The sequence below is a fragment of the Simochromis diagramma genome, unplaced genomic scaffold (genome assembly GCF_900408965.1).
Source record: "Simochromis diagramma unplaced genomic scaffold, fSimDia1.1 OVJJ01000302.1, whole genome shotgun sequence".
Classification (NCBI taxonomy): domain Eukaryota; kingdom Metazoa; phylum Chordata; class Actinopteri; order Cichliformes; family Cichlidae; genus Simochromis; species Simochromis diagramma.
The window spans coordinates 4,138,424-4,162,965 of NW_024386792.1; the positions used below are offsets into that span (position 1 = coordinate 4,138,424).

General features: G+C 40.0%; 1 protein-coding gene across 2 annotated transcripts; it reads right to left on the reverse strand.

Annotated features, from left to right (window-relative positions):
• Window positions 1-891: 891 nt before the first annotated feature.
• On the reverse strand, window positions 892-12,295 carry LOC120728759 (epidermal growth factor-like protein 6). Of its 2 annotated transcripts, none has more exons than XM_040023880.1 (7): window positions 12,204-12,295; window positions 7,500-7,609; window positions 5,792-5,884; window positions 5,538-5,660; window positions 4,972-5,091; window positions 2,211-2,339; window positions 892-1,585 (listed from the first exon to the last, which is right to left on the reverse strand). In XM_040023880.1, exons 1-7 carry the CDS (start codon window positions 12,263-12,265, stop codon window positions 1,377-1,379), a joined length of 846 nt encoding a protein of 281 aa, XP_039879814.1. In that variant the 5' UTR covers window positions 12,266-12,295; the 3' UTR covers window positions 892-1,376. The 2 variants fall into 2 exon arrangements, with proteins under 2 accessions (XP_039879814.1, XP_039879813.1); XM_040023879.1 differs by lacking the exon at window positions 12,204-12,295 and adding an exon at window positions 11,783-12,161.
• Between the last annotated feature and the right edge of the window lie 12,247 nt (window positions 12,296-24,542).

A 24,542-nucleotide genomic window follows, 5' to 3' on the forward strand; every position in this document is an offset into this window, starting at 1 on the left:
TGCGCACAAAGCTCTGTGATTTTGCACATGGGCGTACGCGTGTGCGCAGGGGAGGCACATGTGTGAATGTGTGCGCGCGAGGCTGAGGCGGGGACTCGACGTGACACCTGCTGTTGGGATGAATAGGGTCAGTGGCAGGGCTCTTCAGCAGGCAGCAGCTGCTTGTTCTCACTACAAACCCGACTCCCCGTGAGCATCAAAGCCTCGGGGACTACAACCGAGGGCCCTGACACAACACACAGTGCCCTCTACCACCATCTCCTATCATTACAGTTATTATCCTCAACTATTGCAATCCTCCCGCCCACCCCCTCTCCCTGGGTCACGATCTTAATCATTCGGAAGGAAACTTGAAATTGACCTGAGAAAAACATCAAAAAGCAAACTTCAATTTCCATTCTTGCGCTCTCTGAAAGCAGGAAGAGGTTTCCAGACAGCTGCTGACAGACAAGGATTCCTGGTATTTGGTTGGTCTGACCTGTCTGTGCTCTCTTGCTGTGTGGTAGTCTGCCCCACGTGTGACTTAGTGGGTCTGAAAAACATTCCCTGTGGCATAACAGAGGGAGAGGGGCAGAAGATAAACAGTGAGGTAGGAAAACATCAGTCTGTGCTTTAGCTGCTTCCAAAGCGAGTCCATCACGTTTATATACCATCTGTTTGGACAGGTTTTTTTTTTTAAATTAGAAATTAAGAAAAAAAAATAGCATCGCATTAATCCATAATCACATGGTAGACTTACAAAGTACACATCCTTTGGTAGCATTTTGTTTCACCGGCATTCTTCAGAGTTCACAGTGAAGGTAGGACAAATCCAGCATCTTCCCTTATCTATCCACCAGAGGTCAGCCTTTTATTAGCAAAATCTGAAGCCTCACAAAACCGCTTTTTTTCATGAGAAAATTTACATTAAAAGGGGGTAAAAATCTATAAATTACTAGCGATGCAGACCCTATATATGAATGATTTTGCTTTGCTGTGTTGTACAAACAGGGGCGTGTGTCTGAGGTTCTGAGATGAGTCACGGCACTAAAGCCTCCTGCTGGTTATTTGGGCTCAAACATACTATTAAAGTATACACATTGCAGTCCTTTTGCAGTGCACTTGTTAAATGAAGGGTTTGTCTACTTGATACTAAACAGGCAGCCGATGGTGCTGTGAATATTTTCAAAAAAAAAAAAGAAAATGCAAAAAAAGTTTCCAGCTGAGCTGAAAATTCTTAACAAAAACAAACAAGTCGGCTCAAAGTGTTCCCGCCTATTTTTACAGTTGTGCGTGTGGTTTTTTTGTTGTTGATGTTGTTGTTTTTGCTTATTAAATCATTCCTTAATGTTGCATGCCCTTTTTTATTTGACCCATGTAGTTTGCAGGAAGTTGAGCTAAGATGCAGGTGGCAGGAGTCTGGTCCTTTTGCTGAGTTTGTAGTTGAAGTACATGAGAGCCTTGGACTGCGGGGCTCTCCTGGGTTGGCAGGTGCGTCCGTTGCCGAAGAATCCCTCCAAACACAGACAGGTGTAGGAACCATCGGTGTTGAAGCAACGAGCATGGCGGCTGCACCGGTGAGCCCCGGTTAAACATTCATCCTCATCTTTGGAGAAGAAGAGAAGGAAATAATAGTTTGATGGCCTCACAGCATGCGAGTATGCTAGACCTGCTTTACAGTTGTTTTATCGATCAGCGGGAAGAGAGCGAAAAGGTTTTGGGACTGACTCCTCGAAACCTGCCTAATAGATAATTTTGCAGTGTTCATCACACAGATGAAAACAAAAAAGCAGCTTGCGGGTGAGCCCACAGCTGAGTGGGTGAGCTACGAGTGCTCATCAAATAAACATGGTCTCTGGATTCTCTGCTGCCAAAGCACATCTTCACATGATCCCTCTCCTCTGCCAATTAGCGCAGATGAGGAGAACATGTGGGGATGGTGCTGTGATCCATTTAGTCATTTACGGGGCTGACATGGAACCAATCTGAAAGAGATTTTCAAAAATTCATATCACTTCTGGCTTCACTTTGGTGGGAAATGTTATATCTTCTTTGCTCTCTCGCCATATTTCAGATTTTCTCAGTATGCAAACATGCCCAACCATTCAAGTCCAAGAAGACAACAAAATTCTATGAATTAGAAAACCCCCCCACAAAATACACACACACACACACACACACACATGCACACATACACACGTGACAGTCTGCTCAACAACATTGCTTTTTACCTCGGCATTTAACGGAGCCCTCCAGCGCCCCCATCACAAAACCGTCTTTGCACACACAAACGAAGCTGCCAAAAGTGTTCTTGCACGTCCGCCGTGGTGGACACACATCCTGCTGACACTCGTTTACATCTGGAACACAACGCAAATAAATGTTTGACTTGCACATCACTGAAGTTTTTGTTATTTAGGGGGACACAACAGCTCAGTATACATCACTTCAGAAGACCTTACACTGACTTACATTCATTTCCTGGAGATTTACACTAAACTCTTAACCTAATCTCACCCTAAGCTTTAACCGTGTGTTCACCTTAATGTTTGATGATGACGACTTATTTTTTCCCCATGAAGAAGACATGACCACATATTGTGACTCTGTGAACAGAGTCCAAACCATACCATGAGTCCACACCTGGACCACACACACACACACACACACACACACACACACACACACACACACACACACATGCGTGCACACAAACATGGCCCAGTCTTTCCAGGACAAGGTGCTTTCTTGTCTTCACTCAAAACAGCAATTACCTTCTAAAACACACAAATGAGTACCTGGACCTCACGTCATTGCTTTGAAAGGTGCGCTGTTAAAAGACAAGGAATGACCCAAACGCATACAAATTCAGGTGTGGACCATGAAGCTGTGTATGGGTTTTTGGCACACCCTGCAAGTCACTCATGAAAATATAAAATCATAAAGTTTGTGAACCAAGACCACAGATCTATGGAGCTGAACTAGTTTTTAAAGCCGACCTGTTTATGACACTTTAAGCGGGGTATAGATTGAATAAAACCTGGACATCACCAACATTACGTCACAAATTTGGTTTTAGATTACCAGTTTCAAATCTTCATCATTAATGTTTGGTATTTTGGAGAAGCTACCTTATATGGATGCGAGGGTAGAGTGCCTCGCAGATTCTAGATGGGACACCTCTCAATCAACACAACCACACCCCTAACTCAATTATCAAGGTAGGTGAGTTGTAAAAAGAAGAGGGGAAACCATCCACAAAGGCCAAAACGATTTTGCCCCCTCTACCAGGTTGTAGATATGCTTTTTCAGTGTTGAAAAATTGGGCATTTTATCATGGGAGTTTATAGGGATTAACTCATTTCTTTCCAGCCTCAAGTGGCCACTAAAGGAACTGCAGTTTTTGCCACTTACAAGCTGAACTTCTACATTATCTTTACTGAGGGCTTCATTAATGCATATAAGATCCTACTGAAAAAAAACAGAGCATCTTCAGAAAATTAGTTGAGAAGTACTAAAAGGAATTTCTAATATTTTGCACCAACTCTGTAAGCGATAAAGGATTTTTTTGTGTGTTATATTTGAATTATTTTAAATGTCTCTGTACCTAATAAGCTGACAACCAAATATTTCTTTCCTAGATAATATACTTACTTTAAGGAAGAGGAGGAACACCTGCAGATTTTTTAATTATTATTTGTCATTTGTCCCAGTGTCATTTAAATAGAGCAGTATTTCGGTGAGAGAAAAACAAAAAACAGTGACTTCCCACTGCCTTTGAAGTTGACTAGCTCCCACAAAGAGTGTGTGAATGCCCCTTAACAGCTGCGAGGTTCGCTTCATTACAGGACAGGAGTCGTCAGGAGTTATCGAGAGGGACTCCAGCATTTTAGGTAATTCCCTTCATTTTAGGTTATTAAAGGCTATTTTTACCACTGGGTGGACAGATCAGTGGATGTCTGGTAACTTAGCTGCAGGTAGTTGACATAATGTGCATGCTTTCATCACACTCAACTGAGTGTGGAGGCTTTATTTTTATTTTTAGGCTTTGAGCAAACATTTCCTAATAGATTCATCTACGAGTTCTAATTAAGCATTTATTCAGACCTGATAGTAAGTTGATGATTATAAATCAAAGCTCTTTAGCTCTTTAGACAGACATCAGTCTCTCCCATATATGAGAATAATGTCACATTGACAACTAACAGCAACAGCAATGGCAATTTTATTTATATAGCACGTTAGATTACACATAAACTCAATGTGCTCAACATAAATGATAAAACATGACACCTTTGTGGGTTAAAGGCAATAAAAACAACAAAATAAAGAAATAAAATACTATTTAATGTGCAGCTTATTATTTTTGAAAACTGGTTAGATCATCAGAGGAAAACAATACGTGCATTTGTGTATCATCTGCATAAGAATGATAGAATATGTGATTTTTTTTAATAAAAGTACCAGGTGGGAGCATATAGAGGTCAAAGGTAAAGGTTAAAGAGTAATGGACCAAGAACAGACCCTTGAGGAACACCTGATTAAATTTTTATATGTATAGATCTAAAATTAGTTACTGGAACTAAAAAAAACAACAACCTCTATTCTTTAAGTAGGATTATCAAGAACCTGACCTAAACCAAACCTAAGCCTTAAATTAAAATTAAATTAAATTAAAATTAAATTAAAATGTCATGACCAACAGTATCAAAGGTGAAAAAGCGAAAAAGTTCTGATCTTTTGCTGAGGAAAGAACGATTAGAAGTAGGTCTGTAATTGTTAATGAATCAAACATATTTTTCTAGAGTAGCAGTGTGATTAAAACACATTCTGTTAAGACCTGTTGATGATATTTACTGCATGGGTAAATTTAAAAAAAAAAAAAATACAGATTTGAACAGTTACCGGTCTGATTATCGGGTGAATAAAAACTGTGAAAAGTTAGAATCTAAACGGGGTGACATACTGAGGGTGTTTCTAATGAGGCACTACCTTCACAGGTCTTGTTGTCAGCAACCAGGTGGAGGCCGGGGGGACACAGACAGCGCGGCGCTCCCCCTCTCTCCATCTGGCAACCAAACTGGCAGTGCAGGGAGGAACATGCGGCCTCTCCTGGAAGACAGACAGGGAAACACTGGCTGAGGATCGGTCAGAGGGTCACACACACTGTCATGCCACCACACAGTACACGAGCACATGCTCTGCAACACTCAGACCAGTAATGAAGCTGTAAACAGAAACGATAACTGAATGCTCCTTAAAAACTAAAATCTTACATGAATCACTAATTTATGCTCTTTGCTCTTGACCCTGTCACCGCCAAGGTTTGTTATGATATCACTTTCCATAATATAAACTGTAAATTTCAGCCATAAACATTTATGCAAGGCTAAAAGGATGTGTAAGCTGAGTCCTCGGACACTTTAACCTCCTATTATGGTATGAAGACGGTGGAAAGCTTTTTGTAGAAAACTGATCGGAGAGAAATATAATCTGCCAGCACGCAGGCTTTTCTTAATGTGGATTTTAAGCATTCCCCTCCACAGGAAATTACTCACTGGTGCAGGTGTATCCATCTGCACTGAGTGTGTATCCAGGTTCACAGTAACAGCGATAGCTACCGTGCGTATTCATGCAGCGCTGGGAACACGGCCTCTCCGGCAAACCGCACTCATTCACATCTGGAGTCAATATGAAACATTATTCAAGCGGTAGATAGAAATCCTTGTGGTAAATGATGCAGAATGACGCAGGTAATGGTTAAGAAATCAAAAACATAAGACAGACAACGATTTTGTAAATGATACTCCACCTTCATTGCACTGCGGTCCTTTATAACCCATGGAGCATGAACACTTGTCCGGTCCCACACATTTCCCATTTATGCAGGACCTCTTGCACACCGCTGCGGACAACAACAGACACAATGTAACTTCTGCACACTGGTATGAGCTACATAAAGCAGCATGTAAAGCGTGCACAGGATAATGGAGAAAAACCTAATGTGAGCTATTTTAACAAGCTAAGCTATGCGTGCTAAAACAGGTGTTTAAACAGGTGTCTATGGGTGAGGACCTCCAGCTCAGCTGGTTACACTCACTGAATGAAGCTTTGTCTCATAGCGGTGCCTTCTGGGTCATTTTTGATGCAGTTATCTGACATAGCATGGCTTACACTGTGGTTAACTGTACTAAGAGACAACTTAAGAAGAAATAATACAATTCTATCATTATTTTTTATATATTAGGGCAGTTAATAAAGTTAGTTCTCATACAAATATTGTCAAACAGTAGTCTGGAAAACAAAGGGTAATGTCACAGTGGCTATATTCTTCTTTTATGTAGTAACTATACTTATACTTAGGCTCAGCACAGACAATTTTAAATCAAACAATCAAGATTTGGTTGAAGTGGCGACTTTCAAGGGATTTCACAAAACACATTGCATTAACTATTTAGGAATTACAGACATTTGTATGCACAGTCCACCATTTTTAGAGGCTCAAAAGTGTTAAGACAAATGACTGACAAGAAGTTTCATAGCCAGGGGCTCTCATTATTTAATTACAAATTAAGCAGATAAAAGATCTTTGGCTGCTTCCAAGTGGAAATGTCAACATGAACTCAAAAGACATGTCAGTACAAGAGAGGTAGGTCATGATTAGAAAAAACAAAATCAACATATTAAAGTGGCACAATCAATAATCTGGTCCATTTTTACAAACAATGAAAGCACTGACCAGCTCAGCAACAATAAAAGGCCTGAAACATCAAAGAGGAACACGAATGTGATTGATTGCAGAATTATTTCCATGGTTAAGTAAAACAACGTCATGACATCTAACCAAGTCAAGAATGGTATCGAGGAGTTCTTCAATCAAAAGGCGCCTTCATCAATGTGCAACAAGGTGCAAACCACTGGTTACACTCTAGAACAATAAGGCCAGATTAGAGTTTCCCAGGAAACGTCTAAAAGAGCCTGCAAAGTTCTGGGGGAAGAAAATCTCTACAATTCAAGCTTAACTCGTACCAGAATGACACGAAGAGAGAAACTCGATCATGCCAAAGCATATCACATCATCATCAGCATAGGCATGTATGACTGCCAGTGGAGGCGAGTCACTAGTGTTTATTGGTGATGTGACTGCTGATAAAATTATCGGAATGAATTGTGAGGTGTTTTTTCCTGCATCTTGAAGCAGAGCTAATAATACTAGACTAATTGAGCCATAAATTATGTGCTGAAAGAAACTGAAGCACCTCATAAAACCAAGGGGAATAGTTAACTCTCAGCATACATTTTACATTTTACATACAGCTTTAAATGTAAATATACAAAATATACACATTTAATTAATATCAGAAAAATGTCTCAAGAGCAATACTGTCTTTCAGGTTGTTACAGCTTATTATAAAGTACGTGTCATAATATCTCACATTTCTTTCTCTCCTGAGCTCATAAGTGACCTCAGGAGCTGGATGATTGGGGCTGTTGTATTACTGAACTGCAGAACGACTTACGCTCACAAATGCTGTTAACATTCTTCCATCCAAAACAACAGGAAGTCGTCTGACCATAGCTGCAGAGACCCCGACTTTGCTCCGGTTCATCCTCCACTAGCCTGTGGAGGCTGGGACAAGAGGTTATCTGATTATTAATCATCACCAGACCTCCAGGGCTTTAGCACAAAGCCCCTCTTATGCCTGGGAGGTAGGCAGTGCAATTAATCACCAATAAAGTTTTACAGCTATTTGCCCTTTGATGGTTTTCCCAGAAGCAGTTGTGAGACAGAGACAATAATATTAGACAAACCACACACAAAAAAATGATATTTAAATGTGAAAGAGATGAAGTAAGATAGATTATCCTACTTATGCTGAAATCAGTGTAAGGTAGAAATAATGCACTGTATAATAAATAGGGTGTGATTTTGGACATGAGATCGTCTCTTTCTCAGATAGGACATACAAGGACAAAGAAGTAACCGCTTAAGCTGAAAATGTCTTCACTTTTGCAAACAATAAAAATAGAAATGCTCTTGGGAAATCTGTTTCATAAACACCCAGAGACAAGAAGAAAAAGAGAAGACGGAAGAAGGGAAGTAACAGAAATAAATAAATTCCAGATTAGTTTTGAGATCACATCACAAGCAGGGATGAACATAAATCACAGTAAGCTGGAAACGGAGTTCAGTCTTAATACAGATGTTTCCCAGTGTTCACTGATGGTACTGCAGAGCACGTCTCAGTGTGCATATGCAGCGAACAACACAAAGCCAAAACAAAAGCAAGACAATATTTTTGGTTCATCTGCTAAATTAATAATTTGATTAATTTAGGCATCATTTGAGTTGTCGATCTACATATTACAACTACAGGACCTGTGTAGTGTATAATAATACTAAGGTTGCAGTATAAGTATGCTTACTGCTGTTTTGGGTTACAGTAGCATGCGTTATACTTATTATATTTATAAGTGTTTTAGTGCAAAGAGCAAGAAACATTTTCATTGTTTTGTTACTTTTTTCCTTCTTCACTCACCTTTTTGACTCACTTAATCATTTGTTATTATTAATCTGTGGCTCTCCTTCACAGTGTATTTTTTGTCCCATCTTCCTTCTTTCACCCCCAACTGGTCACGCCCTGAGCCTTATTCTGCTGGAGATTTCTTCCTGTTAAAAGGGAGTTTTTTCTTCCCACAGTCGCCAAAGTGCTTGCTCATATGGGGTCATCTGATTGTTGGGGGTTCCCTTGTTTCCTCTGCATTATTTTAGGGTCTTTACCTTACAGTATAAAGTGCCTCAAGGAAACTGTGATTTGGCGCTGTATAACTAAAAGTAAAATTAAACTAAAAAAAATTAATTACTTTGCACTTGACCAGAAATATAACCTTAAGGGTTAAAAAAAACTCTTTGGGGCTAAAATCACCAAAAATTCTTAATAAGATTCAAAATTAGATTAATTAGATGCACTTACTATCTACTTAAGATCTACTCTAACTTCTCTAATAACCAAGTTTGAGTAAAACTTGAAAAAGTGCAATGGAAATGGGAGACTGCTCACCTTCAAACTAAAAGTTGTGTCTCAGTGCTACAGTCAATATGTTTCAAATAGTGCAACTTTTTTTTTGAAGGCCAAGGGTCTCAGTTTTAGTATCCTCAGAGAGTAGTTTGCAAGTGTTAGTAAAGAAGTCAGCATATTCTTAATCACTTGACTGTACATATCATGATAATTGACAGACCTTCAAATTGGCGGAGCAGTTAGCATCAGATGGACATGTGTGTGCAAAACCTCCATACCTTTAGACAGATTTAGAAGCGTCTCATTAACCCAAAGTTACTTCCTGGAGGTGTCACCAAGATGTCTGCGGAGCAGTAACACTTTCTAGAAGGTCAGTTTTAAATAAGGGCTAGCTAGGTAGGTAGGTTGCTAGCTAGGTTAGCATGCAAAATGGTGAACAAAAAGGTTGCCATAACAACAGAATATTCAGCATTAACCAAAGGTTAGTTTAGCTTTTACTTTAACAACTTCTTCACTCAGTCAAAACTAAATTTAAAAAGTCTATGTTGTCTCAAAATCTTCATGATATCTTTTACTTGTATTTGGATTTTTCTACTCTTCTATATATGAATCCCCCACACTTTAAATCAGTTGTAACCAATGTTCGCTCTAAGCTGCGTGCATGCTCAATTGCGCAGTGTTGGCATGGTCTCTGCGCACATAAAATCTGTGTTGCGCACATAAAAAAAACAATCTAACCTGAATTGAAATTAAAATAAATAAGTTAACAATTCTGTTTTGCAGTGTTAGTCAGTAAGTGACTGGCTGCTCCAGTATGGGATTAGACGATGCCACCTTATCCCATAGTCCAGCCGCTGATGTGATTCACATTCGTATATACGCAGCTAATCAACGTCGACAGGCTATGACAGCGTCCGCCGACACTGGTGTTTTAGCTAGCAAAACGGCATGGCTGATGTGGAGTGAAGCCACGTTAATGACAACGTGTACAACCATTGGAGATGTGAGCAGGACAGACGGAACAATTGACGGAAAAAGTGTGGACTATGCCACAATTTAAAAACTATACCAGTTTTTAAATTGTGTTGATTGGCCACGTAAAACCATAGTTATGATAAAAATATATGCAATGTTTGTTTTTTTCCTGAATACTATTGTTGTTTATATTTACTGCGGGAAGAAACCGTAAAAACAGCGTTTTATAAGGAAAGCACTCTCCGCCTGTGAGCAAAAACACATACACACACACACACACCCTTCCACCCTATTGGTGGAAAAATGTACTCTGTGGACCAATCAAAAAATGATATGGCAACATGGCATTTATTTGTTTAGGAAGGGGGGAAGTGTTAGGCGTGACGGCGGTGTTTTGAGATGTGAGAGATTTGCGACATTTAGCACAAATCTTGTGTAGTTAGTGTGTAGTGTAGTCACTAGTTTTGTTGTGTGTTTCAGAACAATGAGACGACTGCTGAATGTTACAGGTGTTACAGGAGTGATACATCTCCTGTTGTCAGGCCTGCTTGTGATGTTCTCCTTTATCTCATAGTGGACAGAAATTATTTTTGGGAGTGTGCGGCATCAAATTTGACGCAGAACAGCTGATTGTTCTGTAAATAGTTTAGAAATGTTTATTTAAAAAAACGCCTTGGCTGCATTTTTAGGTAAACAGCTGCAAAAAACTTTGTTGTTTGCATAACTCAGTTACTTTGTTGAACAGAAGTAACTATATAATGAATTGCCCAACATTGGTCATTATATACTGTATTTTGCAGACAGAGAGTTACAGGACTCTCACCCAGACTCATACTCATAATACAAGTCAGAGCAAATAAATAAATGAATAAATAAATGAAGTTGTGTTTTCAAAATTGGAGTTCAAATTATTTTTACTTCCAATAGTGTTAACATACTACACAGGTCATGAACAAGATATTTTTTAAAATTTTCATTGTAAGTGGGATAAAGCAGTTAATTAAAAGTAGTCTAACATAAATGTAAATGCTGTAATTTGATTCTTTTAATAAACCATGTAACTTGGATGGATTCTAAGCTGGCGTGACCACAGTGCACACGTCTGCTGTTGCTCACAGTGGTCCAAGGGACCGTTCAGGGAGTTTGTGTGTTTGCTCAGACACATGAAAAATTAGAGGGAACATTGGTTGTAACTCTTGTCAGACCTTTCTACAGTTCCATATACACCCAGACTCATACTATTAGCAAAAAAAACCCCTTAATTCTTTTTAAATCACGTGGCTTTTGTTTTTTCTACATCTTTGATTCTATATTACTTCAACCATGCCCATCTGTTCATTTTTTATTGGATCTGTCAACCATACTGCTGCCTATTTAAAGCATCTGTACACTGTAACTACTTATGAAACACTTTCCTCATCCCGAGTCTTTAACAAAAAAAGTCTTTCTATTCTATACAATCACAATTTCTCCCTTATTATTTGCTTTCATCGGCAAATGTGTATTAAAACTCAATTGCCTGCAGGATCACCATGTGAGCTGCATTTGTAGCTGCTCTTAAATCTCCATGTTAACAGGCTGTTAAATGATCTAATACAAAGCAAGTGGATTAATTTAAGATGTTCACACTGTACAGGAAGAAAGAGTCACAACCATTACTTTTTAAAAAAGGCTTTTACAATATTCTTATGGTATTACGTTCACGTTTACCAGCTTTAGGGAAAACTGAAAAAAATCTGCATGTTTTTTAAGAAAGTTTAACAAATTCAAATTTCCTTCAAATAGAAATACTTTCAGAAAACTCTTACCCATCCCGATGATCAGCCAGAGAAAAGAAAACAAAATGTACCATCACCACAAAGACTTGCTGACTTAGTTTGGTCATTTTGTTCCACCACAGTTTCTATTTTAACTTCTGAACTACATATTAGCTTCTGCTATCCTCGGACGTTCTCGTTTTTCAGTGTCTGTGTGCTCGAAAAGCAGCGTTATCTTCTATCTTGCATGCCAAGGGGCATTTAGGTGTATGTGTGAGTGTTGAAGAGCGGAGGGGGTAATTGCAAGGTGCTGAGAGCAAGAGGTGTGACAGCTCACCTGTGTAAGAGACGCAAAATATAGAGTGGGACACAAAGAGAGGCGCAGGGACGAAAGAGAGAAATAAAAGAGGGAAGGAGGGTTGAGATTGCAAAGAAGCTAAAAAAGTCAGATCACTGGTCTGGGACCACTTACTGACTTGTTCCAATCCATATCACACTGCCTTCAACAGCAGATGTCGTTTGTGCTGCTGTCATTGTTCTAACAGTGCCTCCAAAGTCAAAGTGTTTGAGTGCCTATCTGCAGTCCACACTTATAACCCAATGAAAATGCCCCACTGAGACCCTGAAGAAAGATTTGGGGTTTAAATAGGCTAAACTTTAATACAGTAGCTCTTTTCCAGTCTTACAGAACAAAGCACTTAAAGCGCATACACATTCACAGAGCACATGCCACACACACTGCTGATTGGTCTGAGGCAGCTGGATTGTTTTCAGACTGTACTCCGGGTTGATTTATCAAGCTTTGTGTGACCGTTTAGCCTCACTGCCAATGAGGAAAAGAAAATCCAGATAAGAGAACGATATCCTGGGTATGTTGAACTTTTCTTTGGAGTAAAGGCCCCACGAGACCACAAGGGCAGCACAACAGACGATCCAAAAAACCAAAACAAAACATGAAAACAGTGGACTGATTGGGGATGAGAAACAGGTGGGGAATGAGGCACAGGTGACAGTAATCAGACACAAGTGGAGACAATCAGAGCGACAAAGGCACGAGACAAAGACAGGAAGGGAAAACAAAAACGGGACAATCAACAGAAAATTATCTATCAAAGAAAACGAGGGAACAACCAAAAGACAAATAACCAACACCGAGACATGTAACACTGGGGTTAAAGCAAATGAAAGTACACGAGAAATGCAAGAAAGAGTAGCTACCAACCAAAGCTTAGCACTTTTTTTCCCTTTTAGTGTTGGTTGTTGCTTACAGTACCGAGGGTTGGGACTGAGATCTCAGGGTTGGAAATAACTGCTGGCAGCCTCAGAGGCTGTGTCTTTGAAGCCTTAACTATTACCAGGACTGATCAGAGTGCAATCAGTTGTATTAAGCTCAAAGACGGGGTCCGTGTCTAGAGGCCTGGTGGTCTGCTCACTAGGCTAGACACACACTCACACACACAAATCCTGCTTTAAGGCTGCATCTGTCTGATGGATGAGCATGAGCTGGTAAAAAGTCTTTTCTTTCTTTTTAAAATAAGTTTATGTCATGAGTTAGCCTCCCTACAGCACACCAAACTGATTATGCATCTACCCACCACGCTCAAGCATTATTCAGCTCATTCATCCAGTTTTCAGTAAAATGGACCTTTTCTGCTCGCAGCCGACACCTCTGTTTGTCTGGCCTCAAAGCAACAAGTAACACATATTTGGCATGTTCCTTCAAAACCATTCAGCTAATTATGAGATTACTGCAAGTAGGTGGCCCCGGGGTGTCACCGCTGCAGAGGAGACCATAAAACCAGCATAAACACCCTCAGACTGCAAACCACACAGTTTTTAAAATCAGCCAATGATGCTTGTAGAGAAACTGGATTATTTGTGGTGCTGGGTGGGACGAAAGAAGGTGCCGTTCAGGGTGAGTTCACTTTCAACCCACACGCACAGAGGGCCCCACCCAGCCCTTCACCTTGGATGGTTTTTGTCAAACGTGTCACCACCACATGTCACAGAGCGAGTTGGAAAGAAACCATAAAATGGTTGTGCGTGGTCTGCCTCAAATTAGTGCCAAACCTCACTCCGTATCTGTCACACACAATACCATTAAACTTAATCCCGCCTGCCAAAAAGGGGAACGCGGCGAGGGGGAACGGGGGAAAGCGGAAAGTGGCCATCGACAGTGAAGAGAGAATGATAAACGCTGTCGGTGTTAGCTCAGTGTGTGGCAAGTGCAGGAGTCGATCGGGGGAGTTGAGCTCTGCTCTCTCCCATCTGCCAGCATGGACGCAGTGGGAGAGGATCAAGATTTCAAGTGTGCCTCTGAGCCAATCTGCAGATTCTCCCCCCACCGCCTTCCCCTGCCTTTGACCACATTAGAGCTGTAACACATTGGTGGTCTTTGATTCCTCAGCTTGAAAAAGGATGCCCCCACAAAGAGATCAGATATCATTCGGAGCTCCTTCGCAACCCCAGCTCGCTCCAAAGTACAGTGTGTCCGTCATAAATGATAAAGTTGAGTGAATCGCTGTGAAGTGAAAATACGATTCCTGGAACAGTTTTGGTGGTTAATCGCACAGAACATACAGTGGGCCCTTCTGCTCTTATTAAATTGCACTTAGTCATATGTGATAGTGACATGCGGGTGCGCTAAGTGACAATTCAGATGCGTTCTCACATTTTTTTGAGGGGTATTTAAAGTCAAAAGCACGGAAAGTCGAATTAAACCTAATTTTACAGCTGCTGGTAATCATTTTGGAGTTGAACGTTGTCACTAATGGATTAATTTAGACTACCTTGTCCAGGCTTCTTCTGCAAATTTTTTTCATTAGTTGGAGTTTCTGGAATATTAAATGTGTAGAGGATTTACTTGAGAATAAATTGCAGTTTTGTTAAATAAAATTATAAAAACGTGTGTAAGAAAGTCATGGAATCATTTCTCTTTGAACGACATCGATTTTTTACATAGTTCATGGATTTTCTTAACTGCTTCTTAACTTGCAGGGTGCTGGAAACTATTCCAGCTGTCAGGACACCCGGGACAGGTCGCTAGCCCTCATGTCTAGAACTGAGAAAAAAACCCTCTAGTAACTACAGTCCATTTAGATTTGTCAGTCAACCGAACAAGTGTGTTCTCCGGCATAGTAGGAACATTCAAACTCCACACAGAAATGCCTCAGAGCACCCAGAGGTTTAAATCCAGAACACTGAGATCACAAAGTCCTCGTTATCTGCCACTTTCTCTTTGAATCCTATTAAAAATTAACTTCCAGCGCTGCAGCTCTGGGCACATTTCTATCAATCTGTTATCAGTACTGACACAAAACATATAGACTTGTGGGCTGGTGTTCTTAGCGCAGTAGCTGCCCAGCAGAGATCAGAGTAAACAGCTGATAGGGGGAAAAGGCATTCAATTGACTGCACCTGAGGGGACACTAAAACACCTGCTTTCAACATTTGTATAGTTTCTGTTATGGACGTGCATGTGTACACATCCATCCATTAGTGTCTCTTTAAGTTTCATCAGGGCTGAGTCCTTATTGATAGAGCACTTTGGACTTGCGCTTTTCTCAACGACACCGATTTTCTATAGAGACTGATGAGACTGATGTGTTAACATGTGGCATGTTTAGTCGCATGTTCTCCTTAAATTGCTGGCTGTCTGAGCGGTGTCCAAAAAACGATGTGGGCTTCACAGATAATTGGCAAACCTTCTGGAGGGAACCTGGTCTTGTTAGGAGAGACGGCATCCATCCCACTTTGGATGGAGCAGCTCTCATTTCTAGAAATATGGACAAATTTATTAAACCCCCCAAAATATGACTATCCAGAGTTGGGACCAGGAAGCAGAGTTACAGTCTTACACGCCTCTCTGCAGCTTCTCTCCTCCTGTTACCCCCCCAAAACCCCATCTCCATAGAGACTGTGTCAGCTCCCAAACACACAAAAAGCAAACTAAAAACCAGCAACAAACAACTTAAATGCAAAAAATCACAAAGAAAGAACAATACAGTATCCACATCCGAACCAAAGAGTAAAACATTGAGGATTATTAAATATTAGGTCTCTCTCCTCCAAGTCTCTGTTAGTACATGACTTAATAATGGATCATCGATTTACTCTGCCTTACAGAAACCTGGTTGCAGCTGGATGATTATGTTAGTTTAAATGAATCAACACCCCCGAGTCATTCTAACTACCAGAAACCTCGAAGCACAGGCCGAGGGGGCGGTGTGGCGGCAATTTTTCACACCAGCCTATTAATCAGCGAAAGACCAAGACAGACTTTTAATTCATTTGAAAGCCTGATGCTTAACATTGTCCACCCCATCTGTAAAACTCAGAAACCAGCCATCCCTTTAACGTTAACTAGTAATGACTTCATGAACTTCTTCACAAATAAAATTTTAATCATTAGAGAAAAAATTACCCATAATCATCTCACAGATGTAATATTATCTACAGCTACTCTTAGTACCATTGATATTCATTAAGACTTTTACTTCAGTAATTACTTCCTCCAAATCATCAACATGTCTTTTAGACCCCATTCCTACAAAACTGCTCAAAGAAGTCCTGCCATTAATTAATGCTTCAATCTTAAATGTGATCAACCTATCTCTAATAATCGGCTATGTACCACAGGCCTTCAAGCTGGCTGTAGTTACCCTTTACTTAAAAAGCCATCTCTACACACAGCTGTCTTAGCTAATTATAGACCAATCTCCAACCTTCCTTTCATTTCAAAAATCCTCCATTAGAGCACTTCGCTCTCGCACTGCAGACTTATTTGTTGTTCCTAGAGTTTTTAAAAGTAGAATTGGAGGGAGAGCCTTCAGTTTTCAGGCCCCTCTTCTGTGGAACCAGCTTCCAGTTTGGATTTGGGAGACAGACACTCTCTCTGCTTTCAAGATTAGGCTTAAAACTTTTCCTTTTTGCTAAAGCATATAGTTAGGACTAGAGATGGACCGATCTGATATTACGTATCGGTATCGGTCCGATACTGACGTAAATTACTGGATCGGATATTGGAGAAAAATAAAAAAAAATGTAATCCGATCCATTAAATATCAAAAAAGCACTTCGCAAAACTTGCGACACAGCGTAACTCGGCTCATAACCGTAGCACATCGCAGCAGTGCGGGTCACGTGATAGAGCGGCTGTGTGTATTTGTAGCCTCGCTAGCAATCCGGCATTTCATCTCCGAGGAAGTGATCCCAGAGAGAAGTAAAGCAAGTGTGTAAGTTCATCTCTGAATGTTTGTAAAGCATTCCCGCGTTAAGCTTAACAACAGATATATGGAGCGACTGCCTCTCTCTCTCCCTCTCCTGCTGCTACTTCAATCATGAAACTGATTAATGATCAGCTGATCGGCTTTTCTGTCGCGAGTCCGTCTCTCTTCTTTGTTTATCGCCCACTTCGCGCCAGAAAGAGGAAACCAGCGGCTGAACAACAGCAGCACGTTTAAGCTTGATAAGCTGTTGTTAGAATTTATTTAATATTACTTTCTACACCAGGATCCTTTTCTAGGTAGCTGACGGCTGTAACTGTGCAGGGGCGGAAGTTTAGCCAGGGGGGCCGATAGGGCATTAACAGGGAAAAGGGGGCACAAAGACATACTTTTCTTTCTTATTCTCATTAAAAATGTCGAGCTTTTAATAAATAATTATCCGAATCTTACACCCAAAGTTTTAATCTGATGTAAAATGTATAGAAGTCCATTACTGTATATAGTAACTATTAAGTCTAATATACCCTAGTAAGCTATAGTACTTTTTCCTTTGGGAAGGTATCATCTGTGCAGTCTGCAGTTCTGTTGAAGAAAGATGTTGAATCTATTTGATTATTCTTGAAAAATAACTGATTTCTGTGTATTGATTACGTCAATTAAGCATCATGAGGTGGAGGGTGGGAAGTGGTTCCCTATTTTTTTTTTTTTTTTGCTGGGAGTTTTAGAACCCTATTAGTTAGGTTGCTTGATATTTCTGCTAAGTACTCTTTAAAATACCAGAATAGGAAGGATGGAGTAGGTTTAAGTTTATTAGATTGATCAGTATTGCTGAACTATGAAATATTTTGGGTGCAGTGTATTTTTTGCATACAGGTATAACAGAATAGCTTTAGTGTTTGTTTTTTTTTAACTTGAGTATGAACTTATACAAAAAGCAGCAAGATATTAAAAAAAACTGTTTTATTGATTAAAAAATACACTATATCGGATTCATATCGGTATCGGCAGATATCCAAATTTATGATATCGGTATCGGACATAAAAAAGTGGTATCGTGCCATCTCTAGTTAGGACTTGACCAGGTGACCTTGAATCCTCCCTTAGTTATGCTGCAATAGACGTAGGCTTCCGGGGAATTCCCATGATGCATTGAGTTTCTTCCTGTTAAAAGGGAGTTTTTCCTTTCCACTGTCGCCAAAGTGCTTGCTCATAGGGGGTCATTTGATTGTCTCTGTATCTATTATTGTACGATCTACTGTACAATATAAAGCGCCTTGAGGCGACTGTTGTTGTGATTTGGCGCTATATAAATAAAATTGAATTGAATTGAATTAACGTAATGCAGGATATAGCCACTAAACACCAGAACATGTATTAAGATTAATATCTGCGAACAGACCAGAGGATTTACCCCCTGCTGACCATGAGGAAGAATGCAGATTTAAAGCACTTCATGACTTCACTAGCCATCTTTTATTTACAGTCTATATCCAGTCCCCACTGAAAAGTCTGTGTCTGTGGTAAATTAACTGTTCTACAGGATGAATCAGTAATCAAATCAAGCATATAATGTATCTGAACCAAGTTTCTAACTGCATGTATGATAAACATACTACATGTGCACACTGCTTCCTCTTGTTTTATTAATGTGCAGAAACACACGTACGTCTGGTTCTAATCCACATGTGAATATCTGAATATCAGCATGTGTAAACGTCCATGAGTGTGTTTATGCATGTTTATGTTCTTCACATGATATGAAAGGAACAGACATTCCTTTAACACTTTATGAGTTTCTCTTTCTATACTTGAACAAAAAGAAACTGTTATCACAACATAAAGAGACGTACATGATTTGCTGTATTGTACATGTAAATAACAACTCTTGAAATTGTTTTAGGAATTAGGACTCAATGCAAGAAAATAGGACAGAGCAAAAAATGTTAGGATGTGTGGATGTTTTGAGGGAGTTTCTCTGGTCTATGAGGAGCTCTGCTGAGACTTCATCACTGCCTAACTAGTATACTTTTTGGTTGATGGTTTTAACAGGTGAACCCAGGATGATAAACAGTCTGGGGTCAGAGTTCACAGAGAGTACGCAAAGGAATCAGTCAGGGACGAGGGGTTAAAGGTTGAAGGTCAGAGATGAGGTCACCAGAGAGGACACCTGTGAGGGCCCGATGAGAACCATAGTGGTGGCTCTGGCAGGAAGACAGTGCAAGCTGCCCCTCTGTTGGTCTTCCTTGGTCTCTTGTGTTCTGGGGGCCTCTGGATGTCTGGAGTTTTGATCAGAGGTGGGACCAAGTCATTGTTTTGCAAGTCTCAAGTAAGTCTCAAGTCTTTATCCTCAAGTCACAAGTCAAGTCTCAAGTAATGTCAGGCAAGTCAGAGTCGAGTCTCAAATCACTGGTGTAAAAGTCTGAGTAAAGTCACAAGTCTGAAACGTTGAATTTCAAGTCCTTTCGAGTCTTTAAAAAAAAAAAGCATGTTGCAGTTATATGCTAAATGTAAATATTAGACCATGTAATTTTAAAATCTGTGTTTTTCTCAACACATGACGAAATAGTGAACGTAGAAAATATACACAAATTGTGAAATTGCACCTCTATAAAATGCAGCTCAATTAAACTTAGCTCCAAGAATAATTTTCACGGACAGTTCTGAGATAAGCTGCATGTTATTCTTGGATGCGCTTGTAGGGCCGGCTTTAAAATCGCATGACAAAAATATCATACACATTAAAAAAACTGTATCACCAACGGAGCCTGGACAACATTTGCTAGTTAGATGAAGTCAGCTACCTCATTGTAGCAAAAGAGAAGCACCACCTACCGTTCTTTATGCAACTTCAACTGTCGGAGAAAGTTGGAAGTTGTTCCATCTCTGTCTGTGATTCTCTTCTTGCATGTTTTGCATATTGCATTTTGTTTTTTGTTGACTACTTCATAGTTTATGTACCTGAAAAAAAATAACTCCTTGCAGCATTTTTGAGCGTTCTTTTTTTTTTTTTTTAAATCTGGTTAATTTGATTGGCTGTGCTACAGCTCACGCACACATACGTACGGAGTGTGGTTTGAATAGATGAATCAATGAATTGAATTAATGGTGCACACTTTCTATATAATATGTATGTTAAATTTTATATTTGGGGTGAAATATCAATTCTTTTCAAGTAAACCGGTTCAAGTCCAATTCAAGTCCCAAGTCATTGGTGTAAAAGTCCAAGTCAACTCACAAGTCTTAGAACATTTTTTCAAGTCAAGTCTAAAGTCATAAAATTAATGACTCGAGTCTGACTCGAGTCCAAGTCATGTGACTCGAGTCCACACCTCTGGTTTTGATCTCCTCCATACCTGCTTCATGCCTTGGAGGACGGGGCTGTGGCCCCCCCACACCCTCTAGCAGATCATTACATGAAGGAACCTTTTAAAAAACAAGCGCGTCCATGCTCACAGGTGTACACACGGGTGCTCACACACACAAACTACACCCTTTTTGGCTCCTACATCAAAGCACACTGTGCGCTGTCGATCTTACGTGCTGCACAATAATGTTTAATATTTAGTATTTACTGTCATATTCCCATATATCATCGTGATGTTGTTTATTCTATTGCTCTCGTTTTCTTCTGCTTGTTTTCTTTTTTCTTTCTCAACAGGTGATCCAGGTGATCGATATATGTATTTTTTTTTTGTCTGCTTATTTTGTTGGTTTTTGTTTTTTGCCCTTCTCCCCCGTCCCTCTTCTCAGCTGTTTTTCTTTCCCTCTTTCTTTCCCCCAGTCAAGTCTGTCCCGTATTCAGCAAGTGAAAATAAAATAAACAATAATAGGTGAATCAAATGGACCATTACGGCAAGGCTGGGATGGTCAATTTGGTAAAGTAAATCCGTTGGGCATCTTTCTTCGCCTTTAGACAATAATTCTGATGGCAAAAGAACCAAACGGGACAGGCAACAAAAAAAAAAAAAAAAAGGAAGACAGTGTAACAGTCTGGAGGGGGAAAATTAGGCTTCTCGGGCCATCATTACCAACTTTAAATCTTCTTTATACTTCTGGTCTGGTATGTGCATTTACAGTGCTTCAAAGCATTTGCCTCATTCCCAATTTCTTTTTTTTTCCGCAAATTTTTCACACGTTTCAGATCATTTAACAACAGAGAAGAAACAAAGTCACAAAGCCCTTTCTAAGACTTTGGGAAGGTCCCAAGTTCGCCTCCACCATCCATCCAGGTGTCTGTGTAGAGAAAGGCCCCCCATGTTTTCTTGGTTTCTTTCTGGATACTCCGGCTTCCTCCCGCAGTCCAAATACATGTAAATATTGGGGTTAGGTTAACTGGTGATTCTAAATTGTCCACGTCCGTGTGAATGTGAGTGTAGATGGTTGTCCATCTGTCTGTGTCAGCCCTGCATCAGATTGTCAACCTGTCCAGGGTGTATCCTTGTGTACCCTCTTGCCCAGCGGTAGCTGGGATAGGCCTGCACCCTTGACCAGATCAAACGACCAAAATTCCCCCATTGTTGAAGTTGTGCAAAGTATGGAACAGGATGCAATGCCACCGACATGGATGCATATTCATGCGGTAAATGTGCTCCAACCTAGCTTAGCTTCGGCACTGATTGTCTAGAGATTGCAACAAACGCACCTACTACGTTATCTGATTTATGCTTTATTCAGAAGGTTATTCCTTAGAGGCAAAGTCCAAAGCTGGCTGTAGGTGTGCTCAGCTATACAAATAAAGCAGTGTTCTGGCCTCTCTGCCATAACCACATTACAGCACCAGACCCTGAATATTTAAGTATTGTACAGAAAGCATTCTTCTATTTGGCTCTTCTCATTCTTCTCTTGGCTTCATATGACAAAATGCAAGGTTGCTGGTGTACATTGGCATATTTTATTGAAAACTAGAATCACTATCTTAATCTTACCAAGAACTTTTGGTGTTTGAAACTAAGAGCGTAACCGAACTAAGTGAAAAAAACTGTACCCCGACCACAGTCCCCCTGATTGTTAGTCTTTTGATTCTTGTCACTGTTGCCAGTCCGTCCTCCTCATGTAAACTTTGTTGCTTTTTTAAAAAGGACTGTTTGCTCTCAGACCGTGATATGGCACCGATACCAAAGAACAGTGTGTACACATCACTGAAACACCAGGAGTCCCGACAAAGTATTTAACACTGGGCTGTTCAAGCATAAATAAATGAACATGACTCATGAAAACACGTCTTCATCTTTTAACTTCTTCATTTCAACTGCATGACTTCATCCCATTCATGTGGACTGGCATATTTTCATGCTGAATGACATGAAATACAATAACTGTCAAACTGTGTACATGAAAAGTGCTTGTTGCTGCAAATGTTGCTGAAAATAATGCAGCCCTAAACCCAGAGCGCTGTGTGAGGGCAGTGTTCAGCTGCAGAGGATTCAGAGTAGATCACTTCAAATTAACGTTGCTGTGATAGAACTGGAACCTGAGCCCGAACTAAGCTGCAAACAGCATCGTGGGCTACAGATGACCAAACTATGCAGGCAAACTGCTTCCGCACAACAGTGAAGAAACAGGAATAACAGACTCAAATGTAAATGTAAAGGTATTTACTACATTAGAATTATATGGACTCGTGATGGGAGTAGCACAGAGTCATAGTATGCAGACAGGTTAGTTTTGAACCTTGCAGAAATAAAAGAAAATGCACAAAAAGGCAAAAATAAATGTTCTATCCTCTACGTTCATTGAAGTGAGTTAAATCATTTTTTAAAAAAAAATATAATAAAATAATAATAAAAAAGTGCACATAATATAAATAAAAAATAAATAATGTCAAAAATAATAATACAAAATTAATAGCACATTTAAACAACAGAAGCTTACCCAAAGTGCTTTAGAGACAGGCAGATTTACATTCAGGTCTCCAAAAAGCCCCAGTTTTAAAATATATGAAAAGCTGAAAGTTGGGTTTTATTGTGTTAACTCATTATAATGGAAAGTAAAAATCATAGTGATTTAGTGGTCAATAAAATGTATTCAGAATTTGAAAATTATTGACAATTTCTCTCATGATTCATGACACACAACTCCCCCCTACATAAGCTGTCGGTTATGCATATCGTCTTGATGCGTGCTCCATCATCCAGGTAAGTAAATCCCAGAAGGTTGATTCTGTTCATCTGGACGTAGTGTTTTCAGTGGGAGAAACGTTTCCTCACTCATCCAAGTGACTTCTCCAGTCATATCGGTATTGGAATCGGCAATACTCCTCCTATACTAACTTTGGCATCGATACCAAACTTTGCAGTATCGCCCAGCACTAGTGACGAGTGGATGGTTAAACTGGTCCTTGAATACACAGGTGGAGGGCGAGGTGATGGAAGACTGGCTTGTCTGCCAGAGAGTCGTCAGAAACAGGTGAGGTTGGGTCCTTGTGGGGAAGGTAAACCTGCATTACATTGAGACACTGACACTGGAGAGGAAATGATGGTACTCTTTAAAGGTACAGCAACTGAAGTATTGAAACAATCAAAAGAACAATAAAAGAAGATCAATCTGTACCTAGATCCTGCAGGTATCTGAGTTTTTTTCCACTTCAAACGTCAAAGTCTAACTTGAATATGCCTACAGTCACTGTGGCTGAAAAGTTTTAGCTTTCTTCCCTCGCAGTCTTTTCCTCCTGTCACCACTTTGTCATGGCTGTTAGGCTGTAGCTAAAGTGGGAGTACACAGTGTACAGAGAGGCAGTGCAGCCATTAGACACAGAGCTTTGGAGAGATTAGGATGCACACAGTACACCACCACCACCACAGGCAGTCTGTGTACCAAAACGAGGATTAAAGATTTGGCAATGGTGAGGCAGCACCAAAGAATAACTCTTATACATGCAAAAAAAAGCTATCAGGAAATTGTTAAGAAAATTTATACACCAAATGTGTTTTTCCTGTTATGTGGCACCAATGAGAATGAATTGCTTCTTTCCTAAGAAGAAATGGGCCATATTTCTTTTTCAGTGCAATATTTCACAGAGAAAAGTCTGTAATCTTCCATTTCTGGATAAAAACAACTTGAGTTATTTATGATTCATTTTGTAGAGTGCATTCTGTCACTGCAGTTCGAATTATAGGGGTGCATTTGGGTGATTGTGTGTGGGTTTGACTGAGAGGCCGTGTACAGTTGCAATTTGTTGTGCTGGCAGGACCATAAACAATCAGATTTCTGTTTATCAAGGCTTTCGTTGCCTCTTTGTTACACAGTCAGTGTTGATTTATTAGTCAAGTTAAGAGGTTTTTCCCTTTCTTTAATGTTGACCTCAAAGGAATAGTTAATCATTTTAGGAAATAGAGTTTATTTAATTTCTCGCAGCGTGTTACTCAGCAGTTTATTGTTTGTACAGTAGGTATGAAACTGAAAGCAGATTAGGAGAACTTAGAGCGGTGTGTGTAAAAACACTCCTGCCATCGTAGTAACACATGCTCACAAAAACACGTTGGTGTTTGACAGATACCACAAACCAACTTCAGTAGCAAGGTGCGACTAGTCCATACACGTACTAGACACTTTATCATATCCACCTTGTTGGTACCGGCTCAGACCTC

Excerpts from the sequence above, each read along its gene's own strand:
- LOC120728759 (XM_040023879.1), bottom strand. The coding sequence starts at position 11,859 with ATGACCAAACTAAGTCAGCAAGTCTTTGTGGTGATGGTACATTTTGTT. Across the intron at positions 7,610-11,782 it reads CTGGCTGATCATCGGGATGG|CCTCCACAGGCTAGTGGAGG; the intron begins GTAAGAGTTTTC and ends CTCTTGTCCCAG. Across the intron at positions 2,340-4,971 it reads TGACAACAAGACCTGTGAAG|ATGTAAACGAGTGTCAGCAG; the intron begins GTAGTGCCTCAT and ends GTTGTGTTCCAG.